The sequence below is a fragment of the Perognathus longimembris genome, chromosome 8 (genome assembly GCF_023159225.1).
Source record: "Perognathus longimembris pacificus isolate PPM17 chromosome 8, ASM2315922v1, whole genome shotgun sequence".
Taxonomy (NCBI): Eukaryota; Metazoa; Chordata; class Mammalia; order Rodentia; family Heteromyidae; genus Perognathus; species Perognathus longimembris.
In genome coordinates, this window is record NC_063168.1 from 3,456,421 (window position 1) to 3,479,529 (window position 23,109).

Below are 23,109 nucleotides of genomic sequence, written 5' to 3' on the forward strand. Positions count from 1 at the left end.
CTGCAACCCAGGGGAGGCCCTGCCGGGTCGATCCAGGAGCCTCCCCGTCTGCAGCGCAGAGGCCCTCTGAGCACGGAGGACTCACCTGCAGTGGCCTGGAGGAGCTGGGCATGGAATCGCAAGCCGGCGGATGTGGAGGAGCCCCGTCCACGGTCGGGAGGGGCGTGGGTCTGGTCCCTCGCAGCCTGGTCTGGGCCGGCTTCCCCCAAGCCCGCGTGGGCCCCGTGCTCAGCCGTGTGCAAGGCTCGCACCTCACAGGAGGGGGCGCTCTCGGCCAGGCTGCTGGAGCCGACCGACCGGGCCTCGCAGACGCGGGCACCGGGTGGGCAGCAGGGCTGAGGGGGCGCGGCACGGAAGGGGGCAGGACAATCACCTGCCGTCTCCGGCTCTCACCCTGCGCTTCCCCGCAGCCCCGCCTCTGCTCTCTCGCGATGCATTTCAGAATTATTATACACTTTTTAATATAATTTCCATATTTGTCTTTTTTTTAATGCAGTGCAAAATTATCATATATTTTTAAACTTTTTGTTTTTGGTTTGTGTCAGTATATATAATATACATAATATAACATACATATAATTGTATCTTATACATCCTATATTTTATAATGCATTTATCTATAATTACTATAAGATATAATATAATATGTTATATTTTATATACATATAATTATATGTTATATTGTATAACATATATACTATTTATTATATGTTATTTATATGTGTATAAATAATATAACAATATACATAAATTATTATATTGTTTTATTGTAATACAGTAATATATTAAATCATGTTAGTTGATATTGTTATAATAAATAATAATAAAATATATAACATAATAATACATTATATTATAAAATTCACTCATTACCACCAAACTGTACATTTAAAAATGGATAGAGTTATCATCTCAGTCACATATTACACATTATATATAATATGATATATTATGATAGAATCATGTTATAATAATATATTATGTTATTTAATAGCATACAATATTTAATATATTGTAACATTAACATTATAATATCAATATAGAATATAATAATTATATAACTATATTCCTAGGGTCCAAATATATTTCAGTGTGTATCATGATTCCATTCCTATTGAAGGCTAACTAACATTCCAGTGAATGTCTATGCCACAGTTTTCTATTCTTCCAGTCAAACTACACAGCGATTGGTTTCCCTTGTGTGACCACCGTGAATAATGCTTCTACGAACAGGGTAATCAAGTGTCTTTTCAAGTTTCTGCTTCCAGTGCTTTCTACTGCATACACAAAAGCAGAATTGCTGGCGCTTAAGGCTGTGTTTGCTGAGATACTTCTTTTTGTTGTCAGAGAAAGGATTGAATAAATGTCAAGTTTAGATGGCAGTATTTTTCAGGTTTTCTAAATTCTACCTCCTGTAATCCCTGTAATCTGTGTGCTTGTCCGATAGATTATAGAGAGAGGAGTTTTGAATTTACCTGCAAAATCTAAAGATCGGCCTGCTTCTTGGTTTAGTTCCCTCACCTTGCAGTTTTTAAGGTCTGTTTTTAGGCGCATCTGTGTGTGTGTAAGGCTGTGATGTGTTTGGGGAGAGTTGGTCCCTTTAGCACTCAAAATGGAATGTTCCTCTTTATTCTCAATACTTTGCCTTATTTTAAAATCTGCTTTTCCTGATCTTGGTCATCATGTCTTGTGTAGCTTTTCCGTGGCATATCCCTCTCCATACGTTTATCTTTTAACTATCTTTCTGTTTTATGAAGTTTGTTCTCTATTTATTAATTTAGTCAGTTACCTATTCGTTTGTTAATTCATTCCTTAGTATTTCTGAGATGAGGGCTCACTCTGCGGTCCAAGTTGACCTCGAAGTCATGATCCGTCCCCCCCAGCTTCCCAAGTTCCGGGACTACAGTTGGAAACGAGTGCTCCCGGCAGAAGGAAGCCCTGCAGTGTTTCTCATGAGAGAAGAGCGCCAGGCTTTTGACACCGCGTTAGTCCTCCTTGTCAGCAGTACGAAGTCAGTAAGCGGAGCAGGGCTGAGCTGCGCCCTCCGTCTCTGCGTGGGGAAAGCCATGCCAGCACGGGGAGTGGAGTATTTCCTCCCGCCACAGCTTCAGATTGAGGAGAAGGTGAAGTTAGTCTGTCCTGTGTGTCCATTGCTGTCTTCACCTACCTCTGAGGAGTGGAAGAGAGCGCGCGGGGAAAACCGACCCAAGGCTGCCTCACAGACGCATGCGGTGTCTCCGTGCTCCAGGGACGAGGCGAGTGCTGCCCTCTCGATCTGGAAACAAGTCTGAGGTAGGATGATGTGTCCACGCGATGGTGACGACACAGTTGAGATTGGCGATGGTGGCGGTGATGGTGGTGGTCGTGGTGATGGTGGGTTGCACTTAAACACTTATTATCTTCAAACCACTGATTGAATTCTGATAACAGTAGGACTTTCATGAATCTTCATTTCACAGATGAAAACTCTGAAATAAAGAGAGCTTAAATAACTTGACCAAAGACGCGTTAGTAAGCAACAGTCTTAGGATCGGAACCGAGGGACTCCTGATCAGAATAATATCATAGGCCTTCCAGACCATGTAGTCTCATCCCCAATACTCGTGTCTGAAGTCATCATGCAGAAGCAGTTATAGACAATATGTCAAACAAATGAGTGGGGCTGGGGTCCAATGAAGTCTTATTTATAAGACATGCTGTAGGCTGCAAGGCCAGCGCGTGCAAACTGAGGGTCTTAACGGGTGGATCAAGAAAGCGAGGACTCACAAGCATAAGAGCTCTCTGGGGAAATTAAATAATAATCCTGAACAAAATGACGGACAATTCCTCGACCTTGTTTCTGCTGTGATGTGGTACATAATTCATTCAATGTGGACGCAACATCTATTTAAAGACACGTTGTTTACCGGGACCACCCCAAGGGCTTGGGTTATAACAATCAACGTGGTAGATGGGGAAAAAAAAATTGCTCTTTATTTGAGGTTTTTCTTTTTCCCAGCAGCATTGGGTGGGGGCGTATAATAAATAATAAACATAATATATGGGTGGATTTTGCAATATGTTATACGGTGAGTACTACAAATCAGCCGTGGGAAGGGGGAGCCGGAGACACCCATCGGATGGTTAGCATGGGTTCACAGAGAAGGTGCGAGAAGGTGCGATAAAGAGCTGAAGGAGGTCAAGGGAGTGAGCTAGACTGGTGCTTTCCAAGCAGGGAGAATAGTCAGTGCGAAGGCTTGAGGTGGGGCTGTGGCTGCTTATTCGAGGAAGAGCAAGAGGTCCGCAGGACTGATTAAGGAAAGCAAGCCTTCTTAATGACGACGAAGAGGAACAGGAGTTCATGAGACCCCCGCGGTGCAGGACTTTGGGAGGCATGGCAAAGACTCGCCGCACCTTCTGGTATGGAGACCAGAGCAGGGACAAGATCAGACTGAGCTAGTGACAAAGATCACTCTGACAGCCGTGTTGTTGTCTCTTGGGGTCAATAGATTTGGGCTGAAGTTTCCTGGATGTAGCTCTGACTCTAGCACTAATGAAGGGTCAAAATCAGGCAACGTAATGAACATTTCTATGCTTGATTTTTTTTTTTACCATTGTTGTAATTATTTTCAACGTGTCGTGTGAAACAGTACCTTTTTTTTCCCTCTCTATGCCTGATTTTTATATCCATAAAATACATAATAATAGTAGTTACCCACAGGTCACTAAATGGGCATAAAATGAAAAATCCAAGCAAACTACTGAACACTAAGGACATCGGCACAAGAGGATCTTGACGGGGCTGGGTGCGTGGCTCAAGCTGTAGAGCGTTTGTCTAGCATTCTCAGGGCCCTGAGTTCAATTCCACTCAGAGACGATGACCTCATTCATGCGTTCACCCTCAAGCGGATTCACCCGTTCCTCTGCCCTCAAGACTTCATCATCTCTTAAAGATCTTAATTAGTCCCATTTCTTAAGACCTCATATTTGAAGTATGTTGGAGTTGGGGGTTAAATTTCAGCATGAGTTTTCTTTACATTTTCTTAGCATGTATTCGTTGCACAAGAGGGGTTCACTGTGATGTACACACACACACACACACACACACACACACTATACCCTGATCAAATTCACCACCTATCTCTCTCTCCTTCATTCTCTCTCCCTCCTTCCTAAATCAGTTTCAGCAGTTTCATTGTTCTCTTCTTATACACGCACACAAAGGACTTCCACAACACAGATCCTTTATCCTCCTCCTCCCTCTCCCTCTCGGACTGGCACCCAACCCCTAATTGAACCTGTTTTGCATTCCTGTCATTCATTCCATGTGCTCCTGTTTATTAGTTGCGCAAAGAGGTTGTGGTGCCATATCATTTCACGTATGCATCTATCATACCTTACTTGCATTAACCTCCGGTCCTTCCCGATCCCCGCTATGCCCCACAACAGCTTCAGTTGCTGGCAGTGGGCGACATTACGCCACCTTCACACATAGATGCAACGTACTTTAATACACTCCACCCCGTCTCTCCTACACAGTTACAATGATCATAAAGTTTTCATGGGGTCATTTAAGCCATAGTGATACACTGGAACCTAGTTAATTGACGTTGGAAAGCCAAACCAAAGCATAGGGTCCCGAAAGCACTTCTTCTCGGTTTGTTTGTTGTTTTTCTTGCCAGTCCTGAGCACTGTTCAAGGCCAGTAGTGCTCTGCCACTCGGAGCTACAGCGCCACTTCCTGTTTTCTGGGGGTTAATGGGAGGTAAGAGTCTCACAGACTTTCCTGCTCAGGCTGGCTTCAAACCACGACCTTCAGATCTCAGCTTCCTGAGTAGCTACGATTACAGGCGTGAACACCAGTGCCAGGCCAAGAACGGTTCTTGGGGCCTGCTTGATGATGTGCTGGCTGACATAACCGTCTTTTGTTTTCAAGTTTTATTCTCCATGAGGAAGAAGGTAAAACGAGCCTGGAAGCCCAGGACAAGGCCCACTGGACACGCAGGGGCAATGCCCGGGGCCCAGGCAGAGGGCAACCTGACTCTATGTGAAATGATAACCCGCTTCTAAAAAGACAACCTATTCGCTCAGTACTGCCTTGCCTATAGGACAGTTCTTTCTGAAAGTTCCTTTTGTGTTGCTTTCCCACTATTTAAAGTGTTTTTACTTAGCCAATTTTACAGCTTTCTGTAAATACAATGGGGGCATTTCCTATTTGAGTATTTTATTCTTAAACACTTTAAGACCTTTTTGGCCCGTATGTTTTGAACATCATCCTATTAACACTTGCACTTGAACAATAAATGGTTATCAATGATACTCAAGACATGATTACATTATTTGCTCTACACTGACCCTTCCCTTTAACTTATGTTCACCAGACAGAACTTGTGGAGGTACAAAAAGTGCATTGTTTCACAATCACATATACTACACTAGTTTTAAGTATTTAAGAAAGATCTGTGTTGGAATTACAGAGGTCTATCACACCAATAACAAAAAACAACCGAATAAACAAAAACCAATAACAAAAATGAAGGACCAGTAATAGTAGATTGAAATACATAATTGATGTTCCAGCTATGTCATAAAATACTAGACCTATCAAGTTGTGTGTATGGAGAAAAAAAGTGTTGTCTTTGGAGTTTGGATAGTGCACTCAAAGATGGTATTTATGTTCTTCTTTGCTAGTCTGGGCTTTCTGGTTTTTCTGCAATGAACTTGTTGCCTAAACATTCGCTAAGTAGGCGAGCTCCGCCTCCCACATCAGCTCGGGGCTGGCACGGGCAGAGAGAAAGGAGGGACGGGAGGAAAGAAGGAAAGGAAGGAGGAAAGGGCTGTTTTAGAATCCAGTTTTCTTGAGCTGTTTCTCGTGCTCTTAGCGATCTGGGAAGCCCCCTAGAAAGCTCTTGAGAATTGCCGGAAGGAGATGGTCTCCAGCAGACTCCTTCCAGGAGAAAACGTGAGCCGCGGCAGGTGTTTCTGTAGGCTTAGGGTGATGTGAAATCGCTCTGGGAAACCCTACTCCTCCCTAGGTTGAGTTTCAGGGCTCCTCCCTGGTTCATTAGTGGCCTTAAAAGGTGAAGACATCATTGGAGGAACAGGCAGACAACAGGCTTCTGCCAGGAGAAAGGAGCATTCTGAGGTATTCTTTTGGGGTGTTAGCAGGACTAGAGCTTCAGCTCATCTATAACCCTAAGATCTAAAATCCCCGTTCCTTGGAGGCCAATCCACTGCTAGGAGACTTAGGGGCCTACTTGTTACCCAGACCCCTACAGCCCAGCCTTTTCTCTGTCTAAACTTTCCTGCTGTTTCACAATAGGGAAGACTCCTGAGGAGCTCAAGATGGTCCTGAGCGGGGCACTGTGCTTTCGGTGAGTATCTGGGCCTCGGGTGTGGTGGTGACCTTGAGGAGCTCGAACTCCAGAGCAGAGCAGTCCAGCCTCACGTAGGAGGCGGGAGGAGCTGCACTTGCCCAGTCGGGGCTCTCGCTAGTAGATCAGGCCATCTGGGAAGTGGGGACCCGCGTGTCACTGCTCTTAGGGCATTTCCAGCCTTCTTTCCTATGGGAGTGTGGCTGGGCAGGGCACCTCCCAAGTCCCCTGATACTAAGTGGGGGCTAGCAACCCCCAGTAGAGAGCAGCTGTACGGCTTGGTCCATTCACAGTGAGGACGGCTCAGAGGCCCCACGTGAGCCCTGCCGTTGCCTCCCACAGCAATGAACTGATATCGACCTGGCCACCATGAGGGAAGTACAACGAAAACCACTCACCTGCCGGTCTGCCCATCCATTAGCATGTGCTGACCAGGCGCTCCTCTCTGCCCAGACTCTACAGTGCTGGATAAGCAAATTCTAGTTCAGGCAGTCTTTCACTTAGGGGGTTTCTGTGGATTGAAAGTATTTGAACCAACTCGCATCTATAATAAACATGCACAGACTTCTTTTTTCTTATTATTTCCTTGAAAACCTAGTACAACAACTCTTCATATGACATCAGGTATTGTAAGTAATGGAGAGCCGATATAAGCACAGGGGAGGGGGTGCGTGGGTATTATTGCCAGCACTTGAGCACCTGCGGCTTTTGCTCTCGACTGGAGTTCTAGAACTAATTCCTGGTGGGAACTAAGCGTCAACGGTGCCTTGCTTCCGGCCTGCGTCTCCGGGACTCAGTTCCGTGAGACGCTTTCCACAGTGGAGCTCTCTGATGGTGTGAAGGCGGGAGATGGCCCATTGTAAAAGGCTCACAGCACGACTCCGCCTTTCAACTGAGTCTTACCAAGTTAGGTAGCTAGTTTTGTCATGTCGGCCAAACATCAAACCAAGTGTATGTGTATACTTAAGCTTTTTTTCCCCCCAAGTAATACTGGAAGAAATCCTCTTTAGGGAGAAAATCAACTAATTTCATCTATGAGAATTACCTAAGAAAAGTAAAATATATAAATTTAAAAATAAGTCCTCCTTTTGGATAGAAGATATGGCCAGGTAGAAATAAACATACCTCAGAGTTTTCAGTAATCATTGGTGAATCAGGAAGAGGTCTAGATACTATCTAACGCATCATCTAGTCTAGCAATGAGGAGACTCAGGTTCAGAGAAGGTAAGTGACTTGTCTTTTGTGGCCCAGCAGAAAACTTAGCAGAGTCTGTTAGGAAAATGGAGGAGAAAAGGAAGGAAACGGGCTAGACTTAGTCTTCCACAGGTGAGGACTGTTTATTGTGAAGTACCAGAGCGGGACTGAAGACTGTGTGGAGACCTGGGACAGGACTTGGGTTTCGATGAGGTCTGAGGAAGGAGGCAGAGGTTCATGAGAAAGCTGCTGGGTTGGGGGGAGGGGGGACGGGGAGGGGAGGGGGAGGCTTCTTGGTTGGGCCCAGGATGGAATGTTTTCAGCCAGGCTTAGACAGATTGCCCTGCTGGAGTCAGGCAGTCTGCACTTACCTTCGGTGGCTTGCTTGGTATCTGTAGGCACCTGGGAAACCAGGTTGAGGGTCAGTCCTTCAGAGTCTAGGGATCCAGCTCACAATGCAACTTCGCTTCCACCAGAGCTCAGAGAGGAGATCGGATAGAACAGAAAAAGCCAAAGGCGCACAAATGGGAGACCACTGGTGGGGCATGGCTAGGAAGGTTGTGATGTAGCATTAGGTACAGTGGGAAGAGAGTAAGACCATAGGCCCGAGATTGGAGGACATTCTGGAAACAAGACAAGCTGAGCACTAACCCTTCTCCTAACAGCGTCCCTTCCTGTTGTTTCAGAATGAAGGATTCAGCCCTGAAGGTGCTCTATCTGCATGACAACCAGCTTTTAGCTGGAGGGCTGAATGCAGGCAAGATCTTTAAAGGTGGGTGGTAGAACACGACTGTGATTCTAGGTCTTTGTGTCTTCTGCCTGTAGTGCCTCAGACCCCAGGTCTGCGGGGAGGAACGTCATTAACCAGGTTTCTAGCAAGGCAAGGATCCAGGCCTCGGGGTACCCAAAGTCTCTATGTACAGGGAGGACATTTTCCAGAACAGGTGGCTTTTCATTTGGTCTTAGCCAATGCTAAGGAAGGATCTCAACGGACTGTCCGCCCTTGCTCACACGTTGCTTTTCCGCCCCGGCTCGTCCACTCCCGGTAGGTCCTGTTCACCCACAGTGGTGGGGGCCAGACGGCAGGTGGCGCTGTCTGTCCTCATGTTTATTCCCAGTTCCCCACATAATGTGAAACATCTTGAAAATCCTGCCCACTTGGTCCTCCTTATAGGGCACTGTAGCCCTGTGGGTCCTTTTGCTATGTTGGTGGGCTTGCGTGTCTGTATGCACGTGGACATCCTTGCATCTGCGTATGTGTTTTTGTGTACATAGAGGTCTGTGTAATGATAGACATGTGCACACATGCATGTCTACCTGTGTGCATAAACATTATATATAGATAAATGCAGTGTATGTGTATATACATATGTGTGTGCATGGTTATAGTTATGTGCGCATAACGATGTATGTGAACGTGTGTGCATGCATATGTATGTGCACAATGCACGCCTATGTGTGATGCGTGTGCTCATAAGTGTGTATGGGGGTTCGGAACGTGGAGGGATAGACAGAGAGGAATGAGACATTTTCTCATGGAGAATCTCATGGAGATGGCGAGCTATCTGAACAGCTCTAATGGGAGGCTCATCAGAACAAGTTTCAGAGCCAGATGCTGGTTAGTGGTTTATCTCTGTCATCCTAGGAGACAGATCCAGAGGCCAGTGGTTTGAAGCCAGGGAGAGCAGAAAAGTCTGAGAGACTCGGTGTACAAAATAACTGGCAGTATGGCTCAAGTGGTAGAGAACCAACTGAGCAAGAACAGCAAGATAGCCTAAGGTCTGGAGTTCAAGCCCTGGTACTGCCACAAACAAACGAAAACAACAGTCAGGACATCTGGAAAGAGGTCTGAGAGTACAAGGCCTTTAAAGCAGACTTGATGGTTTGGCCCTGAGCGAGGGGTTGGAGGGGGGTAGAGCAGGCTTCCGTGCCTTGATGTCCACTCTGGACCGGTTAACAGAAAACTGTGCTTCCCTGTGCCAGCACTGGAGATCCTTCCCTTCTGCCCAGCTTGGAGCCAGGATGCCCAGAACCCGAGTCCTGCTGGTCAGAATCCAGGACTTGAGTTCGAATGGACAGAAGGGCAGCCAAGGTTCCTCCACCTTGTCTTTTGCCTGCAGGTGAAGAGATCAGCGTTGTCCCTAACCGGTCGCTGGATGCCAGGCTCTCCCCAGTCATCCTGGGTGTCCAGGGAGGAAGCCAGTGCTTGTCTTGTGGGATGGAGAAGGAACCAATTCTGAAGTTAGAGGTGAGTCCTGAGGGGGCATCATCATCTGGGATGAAGCCGGCGGACCCTGAGCAAACTCTGGCTTGGTGTTGGGTACCTGGGCCCCTTGGGGCTGCCCGGCGAGCGCTCCCCAGTGCTCCTCGCCTCGCCCGGCCATCTTCCCACCGCCCCTGCTCTTGCCCTCACTCTCCATACCCTTCTGCTGGCAGCCAGTGAACATTATGGAACTCTACCTTGGCGCCAAGGAATCCAAGAACTTCACCTTCTACCGACGGGACATGGGGCTCACGTCCAGCTTCGAGTCAGCGGCCTACCCCGGCTGGTTCCTCTGCACGGTGCCGGAAGCCGACCAGCCCGTCAGGCTCGCCCAGATCCCCGACGACGCCACCTGGGACGGTCCCATCACAGACTTCTACTTCCAACAGTACGATTAGGACAGTGGGTCTCCCCAGAGCTCCCTGGGCAGGGACGGGGGGAAGCCAAGAGTCCTGGAGTGGACTCCCACTTCTGACGTAGAAGGCACTCAATCAAGTACTCTATTTGCCCAACGTGGGTAGATTCTGAGATTGGGGGCTCAGCAATACATTCTTTCTCCATGGGGTGCTATTACTGGAGTGGAACCTCATGGAAGCAACATGGGGTTAACTGGAGCAGCGTAAAAAGACTTCTAGTGGTCGCCACTGGTGGAAATCCTTCATTCTTGATGGTCTATGACCCAGTGACCTCCATTCCCACCGGAGCGCCTGTTGGCCCCCTCTGGGCAGGAAGGGAAGTGCCACAGAATTAGGGGCCAAGGTCCCTGGCTAGCCTGGCGCCTCTTTGCCTAGCCTGTGACCCTCACGTGAGAGGGTGGTGGTATGGGGAAAACAGCTTCGGCTGAGAAGATAGCCAGGAAGAAACAATCATGCCGTCTGTTTTTTCTTGAAATGCTATCTACGTATCTGTATTAAAAATGCCTGCATCAATTGCTTGCATCAATTGTAGCAATGTCTGAGTCGTGGCAATATATGGGGCTTTTCTTTCTCTTATTTGTACTGACTAAGTTTTCCAGAATGCAAATGGATTGCTTATGTAATAATAAGAAAGCAAATTGACTTGGGCATCAGTGGCTCAGGCCTGGAATCCTAGCTGCTCAGGGCGGGGGGGGGGGGGGCAGAGATCTGAGGATTAAGGTTCAAAACCAGCCTGGGCTGGAAAGTTCATGAGACTCATATCTCGCCGCCCCAAAAGCCATAGATAGAACTGTGGCTCAAGTGGTAGAGCACTAGCCTTAAACACAAAAGTTGAAGGACAGCATTCAGGCCCTGAGTTTGAGCCCCAGGTCCAGCACAAGAAAGAAAAGAAAAGGAAAAAGAAAGGGAGGGAGGGAGGGAGGGAAAGAGGGAGGGAGGGAAAGAGGGAGGGAGGGATGGAAGGAAGGAAGGAAGGAAGGAAGGAAAGAGACAGAAAGAAAGGAAGGAAGGAAGGGAGGGAGGAAGGAGGGAGGGAGGGAAGCAAAGGAAATCAATCTTGCGGTAAACATTGCAGACATCGTTTCTAACTGTCTTCAGCCTCAGTTTCCCTGGAGTGAAGTTCAAGCTGAGCTGGGTGTGGCTGCCGCAGGGGTCAGGAGTCGGATCGGGAGACAGATCCTGGCAAAGGCCCTGAGGGGGATGTGAAGGGCTTTGTGGTTTGAATCACCTGGGTAAGAGAGTTTCAGGAGGTAAACAAGCAAAACAACAACAACAACAAAAGCACGAATAATGAGAAAAACAATCCATGCTGTGCCCCGGGAGGGATTCCGAAGCATGAGGCCAGACCCAGCGGCCCGGCCCGTTGTACTGGTTTCCCGGTGCCCGAATCCTACGCACAACCTCAGACTGTAACTTGACTTGGCAGGTGCAATTAGTTAGGGCAGGCTGGGCCTCAATTAGGGTGTAGACTGATGCCTGGCGTGCCCTTTGCTAAGGAGGTCACAGGAGGCACAGGGGAGAAGCCTGGCTGAAGATGGAGGCGCAGGGCTAAGCAACAAGTAGGATGCCACGAGCCAAAGAATGCCGGGGGCTGCGACAATCACCAGAAGCTGGAAAAGGCCAGGGAGATTTTCTTCCCTAAAGCCCTTCTGGTGCCTTAACTTTAGACTTCTATGTTCCTGGTGTGATGAGGAAATATATTTTTGCTTTGAATCACTAAGTATGCGGAATTGGCTACGGAAGCCATAGAAAATCAGTACACTTAGCCAGGTGCCAGTGGCTCACGCCTGTCATCCTAGCTACTCAGGAGGCTGAGATCTGAGGATGGAGGTTCAAAGCCAGCTGGGGCAGGAAAGCCTGTGAGACTCTCCTCTCCAGTTAACCACCAGAAAACTGGAAATGACCTACGGCTCAAGTGGTAGAGCGCTATCCTTGAGCTGAAGAGCTGAAGGACAAAGTCTAGCCTTGAGTTCAAGCCCCACAACCAACCAACCAAACAAACAAAAAGGATATAAACAAAAGAAAGAAAATGAATGCACTCGCTAATGCCCCTTATCTCCTGGTACGCAGTCCTTACACGGAACCAGGGACAGAAGCGATGATCTCTTGTTTCTCTTCTCTCCTTCCTCTCTGTCTGTCACCATCGCTAAGGGGGATGCCAGGCCCATAGACGTGTGGCTAACAGCCACACGTGTGAGCCACAAGCAGGTTCTCCAGTCTTCTTGGCCTTCGGTGACAGCAACCTCATAGACTGTGAGCAGCACCACCCAGCCCCAACGCTCCAGACTCCTGCCCGTTAAACCCCTCTGAGCTGTAATATACTGATAACCAATACTCAAAGAAATAGAAATAGATAAGTGTATTTGATGATGTATACTTTACATTTCCATTTTCTGTCTCCAAATGAACACTGGCACTCTTTTGACCCAGACTTACTGTTTTAAAGCTTGCCATACAAATATGTCGAATATTCTCTGTTTCCACATGGTTCTGCTCATTCTTGACTACTTGTATACCTCTAACTTTACCTGCCAGGGTCTGTTTCCAGTGTCCCTTCATAATCCCCTGGACACTATCAGCATAAGTCAGTGGAGGACCCTAGGTCTGAGATCCAGGGATTTTACCTGCTGCCTAGCAGAGGGGCTAGCAAGGTAGCCAGAACAGAAGGGATGGCTTCCAAGTGAGGCTGAGGTTCCGCAGGCCAAAAGCTCTCTAGCACCTACAATAGTCCTCTCGGGGCTGCTGAGAACCTGGGCTCAGGTGCCAGGCAGTTTCTATGCGTGATCTTCACTCATCCTCTCTGCTTAAAAGTATGACTTATATTTTAATACCCTGCTAAAATGTCAGTTCCTCCAAGAAACGCTTGCCAAGTTGAGAGCCCTGGTCTCTGGCTCTGTCTGGCGATGCCTTGTGCACGTCTCCCTGCACTGTGATGAGTTGGCACGGAGCCTCTGGCCCCAAGGTGACCTTCCTGTTGGGCTGCAACACTGTTTTTAAGCACCGAGCATTGTGCTTGGCAAATAATAGAACCCTGTGACTATACGGTGTAGACACTCTTCCAGCCCTTATGGAACTAGCTCCAAGTACACCTTATTCTTGACGATTTCTTGAAGTGATTTCTCCATTGTCTGTGGGAAAACAGAATTCAGAAAGACTTCAACTTGGAGCTGACATGATCAAGGAGAGGGAGAGATGTAAAATGCTCCCTTTAAGAATGTATATGCTGGGAAATTCTAGAATCATGTCTGCTCAGTTGACAATGACCTAAGGGTTTTAAGTTTCTGTAGTTTTTCTATAAAATGCAGACCCAAGTCTATGTTTACAGAGGGGCCATGTCGACCTTGCAAGGGGATTTTACCTGCTGTTGATATTAAAGAGGCAGGAAGCAAAGGGACCCAGAGTCTTTAGTCTTCAAACACTTAAAGGAATATACTTTTTTTTGGGGGGGGGTAATTCTAGAAAACTCAAGCAGGACCAATGATGAGTACATATTATATAGAGCCCTTTTTCCCTGAAAAAAATCCATATACACCATATACTTCTTCTAAATGTTGTGAAGTTTCTAACTTGGAGCTGTTGAGGAAAGGCCTTATCAACCCATCTCTCAGCAATGCTGTACCATGGGTTTCTCCATTTGGAAATTCAGCTGTCATGTCTAAGGCTATTTTACTTCTACAATTTTCAATCAAATAATTACTCTGCTGTTATACCCGATGTATATCTTTGGCCCACAACTTTTACAGTGTGGTTTTTTTTTACCACTAAGCATAGTGGCTCATGCCTGTCATCCCAGCTACTTGGGAGGCAGACACTGGGAAAAGACACAATTCAAGGCCAGCCTGGGGAAACAACAGTCAGCAAGATTCTATCTCAATGAACAGCCTGACGTGATGATTCAGGCTTAGGGTCCCAGCTATGTAGAAGGTTGTAGGTAGGGGGATCACAGACTGAGGAGGGTCCTGGATAAAAACCCCAAGACCCCGCCTGAGAAGTAACTAAAGCCAAACAGCCAGAGGCAGGACTCAAATGGCAGTGTGCCCCAGTGCAGACAGCCTAGGGCCCTGAGTTCAAATCCAGTACTTAAAAAAGTCTTTTAAGTTTTTTTATTATTTGCTCCTTGGTTAAAGATATTTAACAACAGAGACTATGAACTATAGATCTTTGTCATACAACAGTGTAAATGACGGATACGCACTTACTACGTTCATCACCTGTTATAACACCTTACACTTTGGCCCTTCCTATAGAACAATAAGAGATTGGAGAAGGGGCGAAAACTGAGTACTGGCATTAAAAAAAAATAAAAATATAGTCTCCCCAACACCCCTTTACTCATTTCCCATCCTTCTTATAAAGCTCTTTATAGAGCTTTATAAAGGACTTGAGAGAAGAAAGTTCTATAAGGTTTAGTCCCCAAAGAACATTATGCCCAGTCCTCTGCCCTTGGGAAGGACAGATGGATGAATGGATGTCAGATGGGAAGATGGGTCGAAGAATAGTAGATGATCTGATGGATGGATGGTGGATGGATAGATCGAAAAACAGGTGCATACATCCAATAGCGCAGAGCACGCATCCCTTGCCCAGCTCCAGGATGAATCTGAAGTCCATAACAGATGGGCTTCCTTGGGTATCCAAGTCCATCAAGGCAGTTGAACTCATTGAAAACACCTTTCCAAACTGGGCTATCTGGTTGCAAGCCTCTAATAATATAGTCAATGACAGTAGCTATAGAGTAGGGTTCAATGCCTGGCCTCTACCTAGGCTTTATGGGAGACTCTCTCCCCCTTCCACAAACACTCATTAATCTCCCCACCTTCTTATTATCCATCGTGTATTGAACGCATTGTGAAATGTCTGGGCCCTACTTCCTCCCTGTCCTGGAGCCAATTACAGAGATTGATGCAGGGCTGACCCACCCTGACCTGACAATATAAACAGTGCCGGTGCCCTAGAGAAATCAGTCAGAGGCTCCAGGCATCGGGGCTCCGGGCTCCCAGGATCTGCAGGTCAGTGGTGGACGAGCAGTATTCTTTCTCCTTCGTGTTCTTCTTTTTTTTCCTCTCTCCTCCTCCTTTTCTTTTTTCTCCTTTCTGTCACTAGCTCTGAAATGTTCTCTCTTACACCTCTTGACAAGCTCTCTAAGTAACAAAGGACCCTTTCACACAACAGGGCGGGATGCTTAGTAAAGCTGGGAACACGTGTTCCTAGTGTTGCCATCATGTCCCGCGCAGAGGATGCTGGGTCCTTTTATCTTCTTCACTTACACTCCATGTCTGTGTAAAATGTCATTATGACACTTAAAACCATTTTGAAAATGAGTGACCCTGCTAAAAGGCTCGCGGAGGGGCCCAAGGATGAAGAGAAGCAAGACAAGTGGCTAGCAGAGCTATGTCTAGATTCCAGCCTCACAGTCAAGCCTTCTGTGTTCTGATCCTGTATGTTTATACACAGGGCAGTTAGTGTGGTTGGGGGAGAGCTTCAAGTGAGCTAGATGCTAGGCTTTGCAACTTCAAGAGCTTACCAACGTTCACAAAGGAAACAAATAAACAACACAACAAAATTTAACAAGAGTGAACAGAAGGGTTACTGTAGTGAAGAAAGGATTCATTAACTTCCAAGTAATGGAATCATATAGACAGTTTGACCTAGAAAGAACTTAAGAACTGTATAGTCTTTCCCGATTAATTTATGCACACTGAAGATTGGCAGCTAAGTGAGATGAGCTTACATGTCTGAGCTCTTAAGTAGGTTAGTAATTGGACAGAACTAGATGCTGAACATAGATAGATACAGAGAGATAGATGATAGATAAGTAGATAGATAGATAGATGACAGATGATGGATAGGTTGATAAAGATACTGTGAACAATAATCTTAATCCTGAGAGAAATACTTAGAAAATGAGTTCCAGGTTTCTCAAATAAGATGGTTTGGATTAAAGGCAGAAAAAGTCAATACTATCAGTCACTCTGGTGACTGAGAACATAAAGTAATATTTTAAAGGAATAATCCATCAGGATGTGTTTGTTGACATAGCAGACTTAAGGGGGGAGACATTGGAAGTATTTTAAAGTGCTCCTCAGCTTTGATGATGAGAGAAGTATTATGGAAGTGAGAGAAATAAACTTAAGAGGGGGGATAGCATAACTGCCCTGACCTTAGACATATTTTGGTGAGTTTAACATCCTGTAGACTTCTGGGGATAAAGGAAGATATTCAGTCTGGGTCTGAGAGGAATTAGAAAAAGGTGTTCATTGCAGACTTGGAAATCAGTGAGTTGCAATTCCATTGAATATGAAATAGAAGTGCTCAGGATATCTTCTGTGGCTATTGGCATTAGGAGCAGCATTAGGAGGAGGCAAAATCTATAATGGGCCTGGGCTGGGACAGAGAGATATGAAGGGAGCCAATCGAGGCCAAGTGCTCTGAGAAGGCACTGACCAAATAGCAAAGGAATCAAGACAGTCTTTGGATTTGATTCCACAAGATTTGGAGAGAACAGAGAGTCCACAACAGATAAAGTGTAGGAGGATGAGGAGAGGAGTGGACAGATAGGACGTGCAGAGGAACATGGACAGGGAGGTTTCCTGGCAGTATTTGATCGAAGACAGAAGGGTTGGAGTGTTCTGAAACAGGATATATCTGGGAATACGTGACAGGAAAAAAAAGAGTAATAAAGATCAAACTCCAGTGAGAAGTCATTTTGGGGCCAATAGGGCAGGTAAAGCGTTAGGTATGGAGTGCGTGGCACTTTGCGAAGGGCCTTGCTAGGAACTCAGCCTCACCCCAGACTCTCTGATGGACCAGATTCTGCGGTGGAACTACAACCCACTGGTTTCCAAGTCTAAAATGAGCAATGGACAGCGCACTCCATGTCTATCCAGTCAGAACCCAGGCAGAGAGGTCCCGAGGTGGGAGTCTGTAGAAGACACTGGACTGGTGAGCTGGGCCAGGATGAGTTAGACGAAACCACCATCCAATTTCCTCTAACTCTTTGGGCAGATATTGACCAAGAATGGGATACTGGCCAAGAATGGGAGCCGGTCTGTTCAGCTTCACACAAGACGCTCCACTTGCTCTCTCCTTTCATGTGAGCACAGCTGCTTGGTTTTCCATAGTTCCGCTTCCACAACTAACCAAGGTAGCTAGTCTGGCTGAGAGGAAGCCCTTCGTGGAGGTCAAGCCACTGCTGGACCCTCTGGGCTGAAGGGCCAGCTAGCCCGCTGTTACTCCAAGGGCAGTCCAGGGACCAGCAATGTTCTTGTCACCAAGTGCACGTGCAGAACTGAGAATCGGGTCCACCCGAGACTTCGGGAGGCAGAATCCATGTTTTAACAAAGGCTACTGGAGTTTACATGTCCAGTAAAGGGTGAGAAGCACTGAGTTCGTTTTCTGATTCCCAAACCTGACTCACACTGGAATGATTTCAAGTCAAGCTCGATCAAACAAGGACCTAAAGCCAAGGAAATGACATTACTGAGATTCCCCTAGGTGGCCCGGAGGAACCGGCACATTTGGAGTCCAGTGACTTTAACTGAGCAGTTGTTTAGAAAAAACATTAAAACATATTACAAAGGAGATTCATGTTCTTTATAGGAAAATTGTCAACAGATGTTAAAAAAATCACTCATAAACCTGTTAGACATAGATAAGTGCTACATCAACACTGGCAGTTGTGTGTGTGTGTGTGTGTGTGTGTGTGTGTGTGTGTGTTTGAAGACTTGAATGAGATTGCATTATACATATTATTTGTAACCTGCAGCTTTCACTTAATATATTTGGGAAGCTTTTATGCTATAAAATGTTCTTCTGTAATATCATCTTCACTGTGCACATACTATTTCATGGATTAGTCATACCTTTTTAACCAATGGTCTATTGCTGGATATTTAGGTTGTTTCCAACTTCTCTATATTATAAAAAATGCACTGAACATAGTTATAACTAACTATATGGGCAATTCATTATTGTTTTTCTGAAATAAGAGCAACATATGCAATCACAGAATATATATGGGATGCTTTAAGGCTATGCTTTATGACACCAACTTCCACCAGACTTTTCCCTGTTATACTTGACTTTCAACAACTCCGTCTCAAGATTCGAGGATTAAAAATGACTTACCTAAGATGTCAGTGAAGACCTAGTGCCACTATGGCCAGGGCCCTATTTCTTCTAATGCCTAGGTCATGGAGCTCAGTGATCTGCCTCTTTGAGCATCTATCCCACTGAGCCAACTCCTTTCTTCCTTCTTTCTTTCGTGGCTCATTTTCCTTCTTATATATTTTTCTTTTCTTTCTCCGTACTTGGTGAAATCGATCCTGCATATCCCAGCTGTGGTAATCCTCACATTGACTTGGGGGGGGGGGAGGGGGAGGGGTTCTGGCTCTGATTGGCTCTGGCTTACTTCCTGTGCTAGGTTCTGGGTTTTCTTTCTGAAGATGGTCATTGCAGGGAAGAACCATGGGAAGGAACAGAGTCCTGTGGGTGTTTGTGGATCCCTTACATATGTGTAGATTACTTATTTTCCCACTGTGGAAGAAAGCAATCCACAAATCTCTGTTAAGCGTGTCTTGTTTTCTACCTAACGGAACAGGGCACTTTGGGGGGGTCCTCTTCAGCCCTGGGAATGATGCCTCCCCACTCCCCAGGGCGAGTGTGGCTGGAGATACCATTAACCATGCCGCTCTGCCCCATGCTCTGGGCTTTGGGTGTCTAAGCTCTTGCTAGAAGAGGAGATGGGAGCGTGGCAGCTTCCCAAATGCACCGGGAAGCGGGACTGGATCTGCTCTGGGTTCACCTCCGATCTTGGGACCGGAACGCATCCTCCTCGACTCTCATCCAGGGCAGTGTCCTACCCTATTTGAAGAAACCTGTTCTCTGGTAAAGAGCTAGCCTCAAGCTCATTCCCACGCTGGGAGAGAGAGGTCAAGCTGTCTGAAGCTTGATGGGCCAGGTCTATAATAGCTTTATAGTCTATAATGAGGTGATTCTGAGTCCCAGTGTGTCTTGTCCCTACTTTACCGACCCTTCTCTGATAACCCTTCTCTTCTTCCCCTTAGTGAGAACCAAATCCCTCAGTTCCAAGCATGTGCTCCCTGCCTATGGCAAGATACTACATGTAAGTCATTCTTGTGTGCCCCTTGCTTTCCCAATTGGGGTGCCTGGGGAACACGCGGGAAGAGGGAAGGAAGACCGAATCCGAGAGATGAGCTTCCTTCTCACCAGGAAGTCCTCAGTCCCCCGTAATTGCACTTCTTCCACCACAATGGTCCCTTCCTGAGCACCTGCATGCAGTAGCCATTCGAATGCTTTCTCTCTGTCGCAAGCAATCGGCGAGGGAACTTCCTGGGCCCAAAGTTCTGATATAACTTCCTCCATAGCATACACCTGTGATCCAGAGCCCGCAATCACACTGGATGTTCCCTGGGCTGCTGCCTCCGCACCGCTAAAAGCGAAGAGACGATCCCAAATCTTAATGTCAGCACGCTCCTGAAAGCCTCTGTGACCTTTCCCTCTAGCCCAGCCTTTCCACTCTGGTTGGCAGCTGACCTCATTTGATATTTCCATCCTCTGTTACAGTTTATTGGTCTCCACGTAGGGTGCTACTGATAGGTGAGTTGCCAAGTTCTGGAGGCCACGATTTGAAGGCGAATGGCAATTGGCAAGCCTAGGGTCTTTACAGATCTCTGTTCTTATTGTCCAAGTGAACCTGCTTTCCACCTGCAGCCATTAGCTAATAAGGCATTATAACTAGCTATTACAGAGGAAGAAAAATCTTCTGGAGATGGTGGCATTGGTTCAGAGCTTCTGCCCTCGAAAGTATGAGGGAGTTCTCCAGGCCCCGAGAGAAGCTGACAGGTACTTTTGAAACCAGCCGGGCAACTGGGTTCATAACTTGCATGGCTTTGATGTTCAGCATGCGCGCCAGGCTCACCAGCTTCTCCCTGGCTCCCACGGGGGGGGGGGGGGGCTTACCTCCCGGGTTCGTCCTTAGAACCAGAACCATTCTCAAATGACTGTAATCAGGCCCTGCTTCAGGTCCTCTCTGACCTGCTGCACTGGGTCCACCCAGAGCCTGTCTTGCCTTGGCTGAGGTGAGGTGGTAGCCACATTGGATCCTTAGTGTGACATGAAATATTCTCTTTCTTTTTTCATTCTGATTTGTGTGTTTTCTCCTATAAGAAGTCTTTACACTTTCCAAAAAGTGATTCAACACCAGATTATACAGTCTATCTCTTCATTAGGGAGCGTAAACACCTATGAAAAATTGAGACACATTTGTAAAACTTGGGACAGGGTTCACTCTACCCAAAGGCACCTGAGCCCCAGGGAAACTTCTCAGAAAAACTTGCTCTCCCTCTTCATGAATTGGCATCAATTCCCCTCACTCCTCTGAGACTGTGAAAGCAGGAACCCAAGAGACTCGCTCTTGCTCTAAGAGTGACACGATCATTACCTGCTCTTGATGGAGTAGTGTCCCTTTCCTTACCTGGGGCAGTGAGAAGACGCTCCCAAAGGCTCAGTGTGATGGTTCAGAGTATGGGGGTGAAGAGCTTAAACGCTCTATGATGTCCAAAGGCAGCGGGCCATTTGCAATACCCTCCTGTTCCAGAATCAAAGATGCGGATCAGAAGGCTCTGTACCTACGAGACGGCCAGCTGCTGGTAGGAGATCCCGACACCGACAGCTGGAGCGCAGGTGAGCCGCCGGTGGGGCTTCCCCAGCTGGGACGCCACTGACAGTTCACCCGCCACAAGTCTGCATTTCTCCTCTTCTTTCAACTCCCTTCCAGCGGACTAGCTAGCAGCTACCCCTGTGATGGCGAGAAGAGGCCCGGGGCTCTGCCTGACCCCTGTGGAGTCCTATTTCCTGTGCAGGCTTGTGTGCAGGGAGCAGGCCCGGTGTACCCAGGCCCAGTTCTTTCAACTCGCTTTTCATTCTGTGAAAGCGTGCAGACTGGGGTCCCCGCATCTCCTACCTGTCTTTCTTCTTCCTTCCCAGAGAAGATCTGCATTCTTCCCAACAGAGGCCTGGACCGCACCAAGGTCCCCATCTTCCTAGGAATCCAGGGAGGAAGTTGCTGCCTGGCATGTGTGGAGACGAGAGAGGGGCCTTCTCTACGGCTGGAGGTGAGAGGCTATTGGCCACCCCAGTGGGATCACTCTGATCACCCCGTCTGGCCCCCCAGGATGCTCTGGTGTCTCTGCACCTATCTGTGGACTCCCAACCGGGCCCACGTGTCCTCTCCCCTCAGGCTCTCTCCATCTCACTTTACATCCAGACATGAGGTCCTTGAGTAAAGCCCGACCATGTTGAGTCCTTCTCTGGCCAAGCCGCAGTGGACTCTGGGGCTGACGTCCCCGTGAACACATTCATCCTACAGCTAGCGACTCTGCCCCCACAGGATGTGAACATCGAGGACCTGTACAAGGGGGGCGAGCAGGCCACACGATTCACCTTCTTCCAGAGCAGCCGGGGCTCTGCCTTCAGGCTGGAGGCTGCCGCCTACCCAGGCTGGTTTCTCTGTGGCCCGGCTGAACCCCATCAGCCAGTACAGCTTACCAAAGAGAGTGAGTCTTTGGCCCGCACCGAGTTCTACTTTGAACAGAGTCGGTAAAAGGAGTCGAGGCTGAGTTCTGGCCTGGTGCTCCCAAACCTAGCTTTTTCCACTCAGTGTAGGTGGCGGGCAGGATAAGGGTCTCGGAACACGTGCTCATCTCGATTTCTAGCATCTGTAGATGCAGTATGTTACACGACACAGAGGACTTTACAAACGCCGGGAAGTAGCCTGGATGGCCAAGGTGAGCCTGATCCAATCGTAATGGTCCTCATGAATTCGGAGGGAGGCTTGAGTCAGAGTGAGACCGGAAGAAGCTTAGCTGCTGAGTGTGAAGGAGGAGGAAGGGAGCTTGAGCCACACATGCAGGTGGTTTCTAGAATCTGGAAACGGCAAGGGGATGGATTCTCTTCCAGAACTTCCAGAAGGCGTTAGAGCTCTCCTGACACTCATTTCCGAATTCTGACCTCTGAAACTGGAAAACAATAAACTTGCATGGTTTGAAGGCCTTGAGTTTGTGGTGATCCGTTTGTTCCAGCAGCCACGGAGAGGGCTGCGGTGTATCCTAGTCAGAGCCGAGGACATGTTGGGGGGGGAGTGTGGAGAGTTCTGGGAAGGCCACCCCCAGCTGCTGCTCGATGTGCTGGAGCCAAGGTGCAGTGGAGTGCTGGCTTGTCACCCCTGGGAATGCCTAGCTATAAGTTCACAGTCCAGAGCCGATGGTTGTCTTCAGCGCCTCAGTCCTTTCCCCTTCATGAAGAATCCTGAGGCAGCTCGAGGGAGAGCAGAGAGCTCGTGCGTTCTGGGCTCAGAGAGGGGGTAGGCTGCTGCTGGTCCTCCTTGTTGGGCTCAGTACCCTCCTGACATGTTCTCCATTCTGATTATAGATCAGAACCTTTAAGAATATTAGGTCTTCCCTCTCAGAACCACCTACAATGCAAGTGCTCGCCCCTCTACCCGAAGGAGAAGGAAGCAGAGGCAAGTGAAATAAATAACCAGTCAAAGGTACAAAGGCAACATGTGTTGGAGCTCAAGCTCAAGTCTAGCCCAATTGCTCCTAAGGCTATTCCACTGTTGTTTTTCCCCCATTCCAGGAGTTAGGGATAGAAGGGTGATTAAACCAAACTCCCTTGAAGCTAGTCATTGAGTAGAAGAACACTCAACTCGCAAAGACTCAGAGAAGAAAACAGGGTATTCAAGGTATTCAGTAACAAATCAAGCTAGATAGTCAAAGCAGATGTTTTTTACTTTTCTAACCTAAAGCTGCAAGACTGGCAGGATCTATGTGGAAACTCACTGTTAAAAAATAATCAAGGAAAAC

At 47.4% G+C, this 23,109-nt stretch overlaps 2 protein-coding genes across 3 annotated transcripts; both read left to right on the forward strand.

Moving 5' to 3' along the window:
• Positions 1 to 5,783: 5,783 nt before the first annotated feature.
• Il36rn (interleukin 36 receptor antagonist) lies at positions 5,784 to 10,606 on the forward strand. 2 transcript variants are annotated; one of them, XM_048353529.1, is made up of 5 exons: positions 5,784 to 6,123; positions 6,301 to 6,352; positions 8,233 to 8,318; positions 9,667 to 9,794; positions 9,983 to 10,606. In XM_048353529.1, exons 2-5 carry the CDS (start codon positions 6,324 to 6,326, stop codon positions 10,205 to 10,207), a joined length of 468 nt encoding a protein of 155 aa, XP_048209486.1. In that variant the 5' UTR covers positions 5,784 to 6,123; positions 6,301 to 6,323; the 3' UTR covers positions 10,208 to 10,606. The 2 variants fall into 2 exon arrangements, with proteins under 2 accessions (XP_048209486.1, XP_048209487.1); XM_048353530.1 differs by having other exon boundaries at positions 5,784 to 5,954.
• Positions 10,607 to 19,317: 8,711 nt separating this feature from the next.
• Positions 19,318 to 21,848, forward strand: Il1f10 (interleukin 1 family member 10). Its single transcript, XM_048353533.1, has 4 exons — positions 19,318 to 19,349; positions 20,844 to 20,929; positions 21,233 to 21,360; positions 21,636 to 21,848. The coding sequence occupies exons 1-4, from the start codon at positions 19,318 to 19,320 to the stop codon at positions 21,846 to 21,848; spliced, it is 459 nt and encodes a 152-aa protein (XP_048209490.1).
• The last annotated feature ends 1,261 nt before the right edge of the window (positions 21,849 to 23,109 follow it).

Excerpts from the sequence above, each read along its gene's own strand:
- Il36rn (XM_048353529.1), top strand. The coding sequence starts at position 6,324 with ATGGTCCTGAGCGGGGCACTGTGCTTTCG. Across the intron at positions 6,353-8,232 it reads AGCGGGGCACTGTGCTTTCG|AATGAAGGATTCAGCCCTGA; the intron begins GTGAGTATCTGG and ends CTGTTGTTTCAG. Across the intron at positions 8,319-9,666 it reads TGCAGGCAAGATCTTTAAAG|GTGAAGAGATCAGCGTTGTC; the intron begins GTGGGTGGTAGA and ends TTTTGCCTGCAG.
- Il1f10 (XM_048353533.1), top strand. The coding sequence starts at position 19,318 with ATGTGCTCCCTGCCTATGGCAAGATACTACAT. Across the intron at positions 19,350-20,843 it reads CCTATGGCAAGATACTACAT|AATCAAAGATGCGGATCAGA; the intron begins GTAAGTCATTCT and ends CTCCTGTTCCAG. Across the intron at positions 21,361-21,635 it reads GGCCTTCTCTACGGCTGGAG|GATGTGAACATCGAGGACCT; the intron begins GTGAGAGGCTAT and ends CTGCCCCCACAG.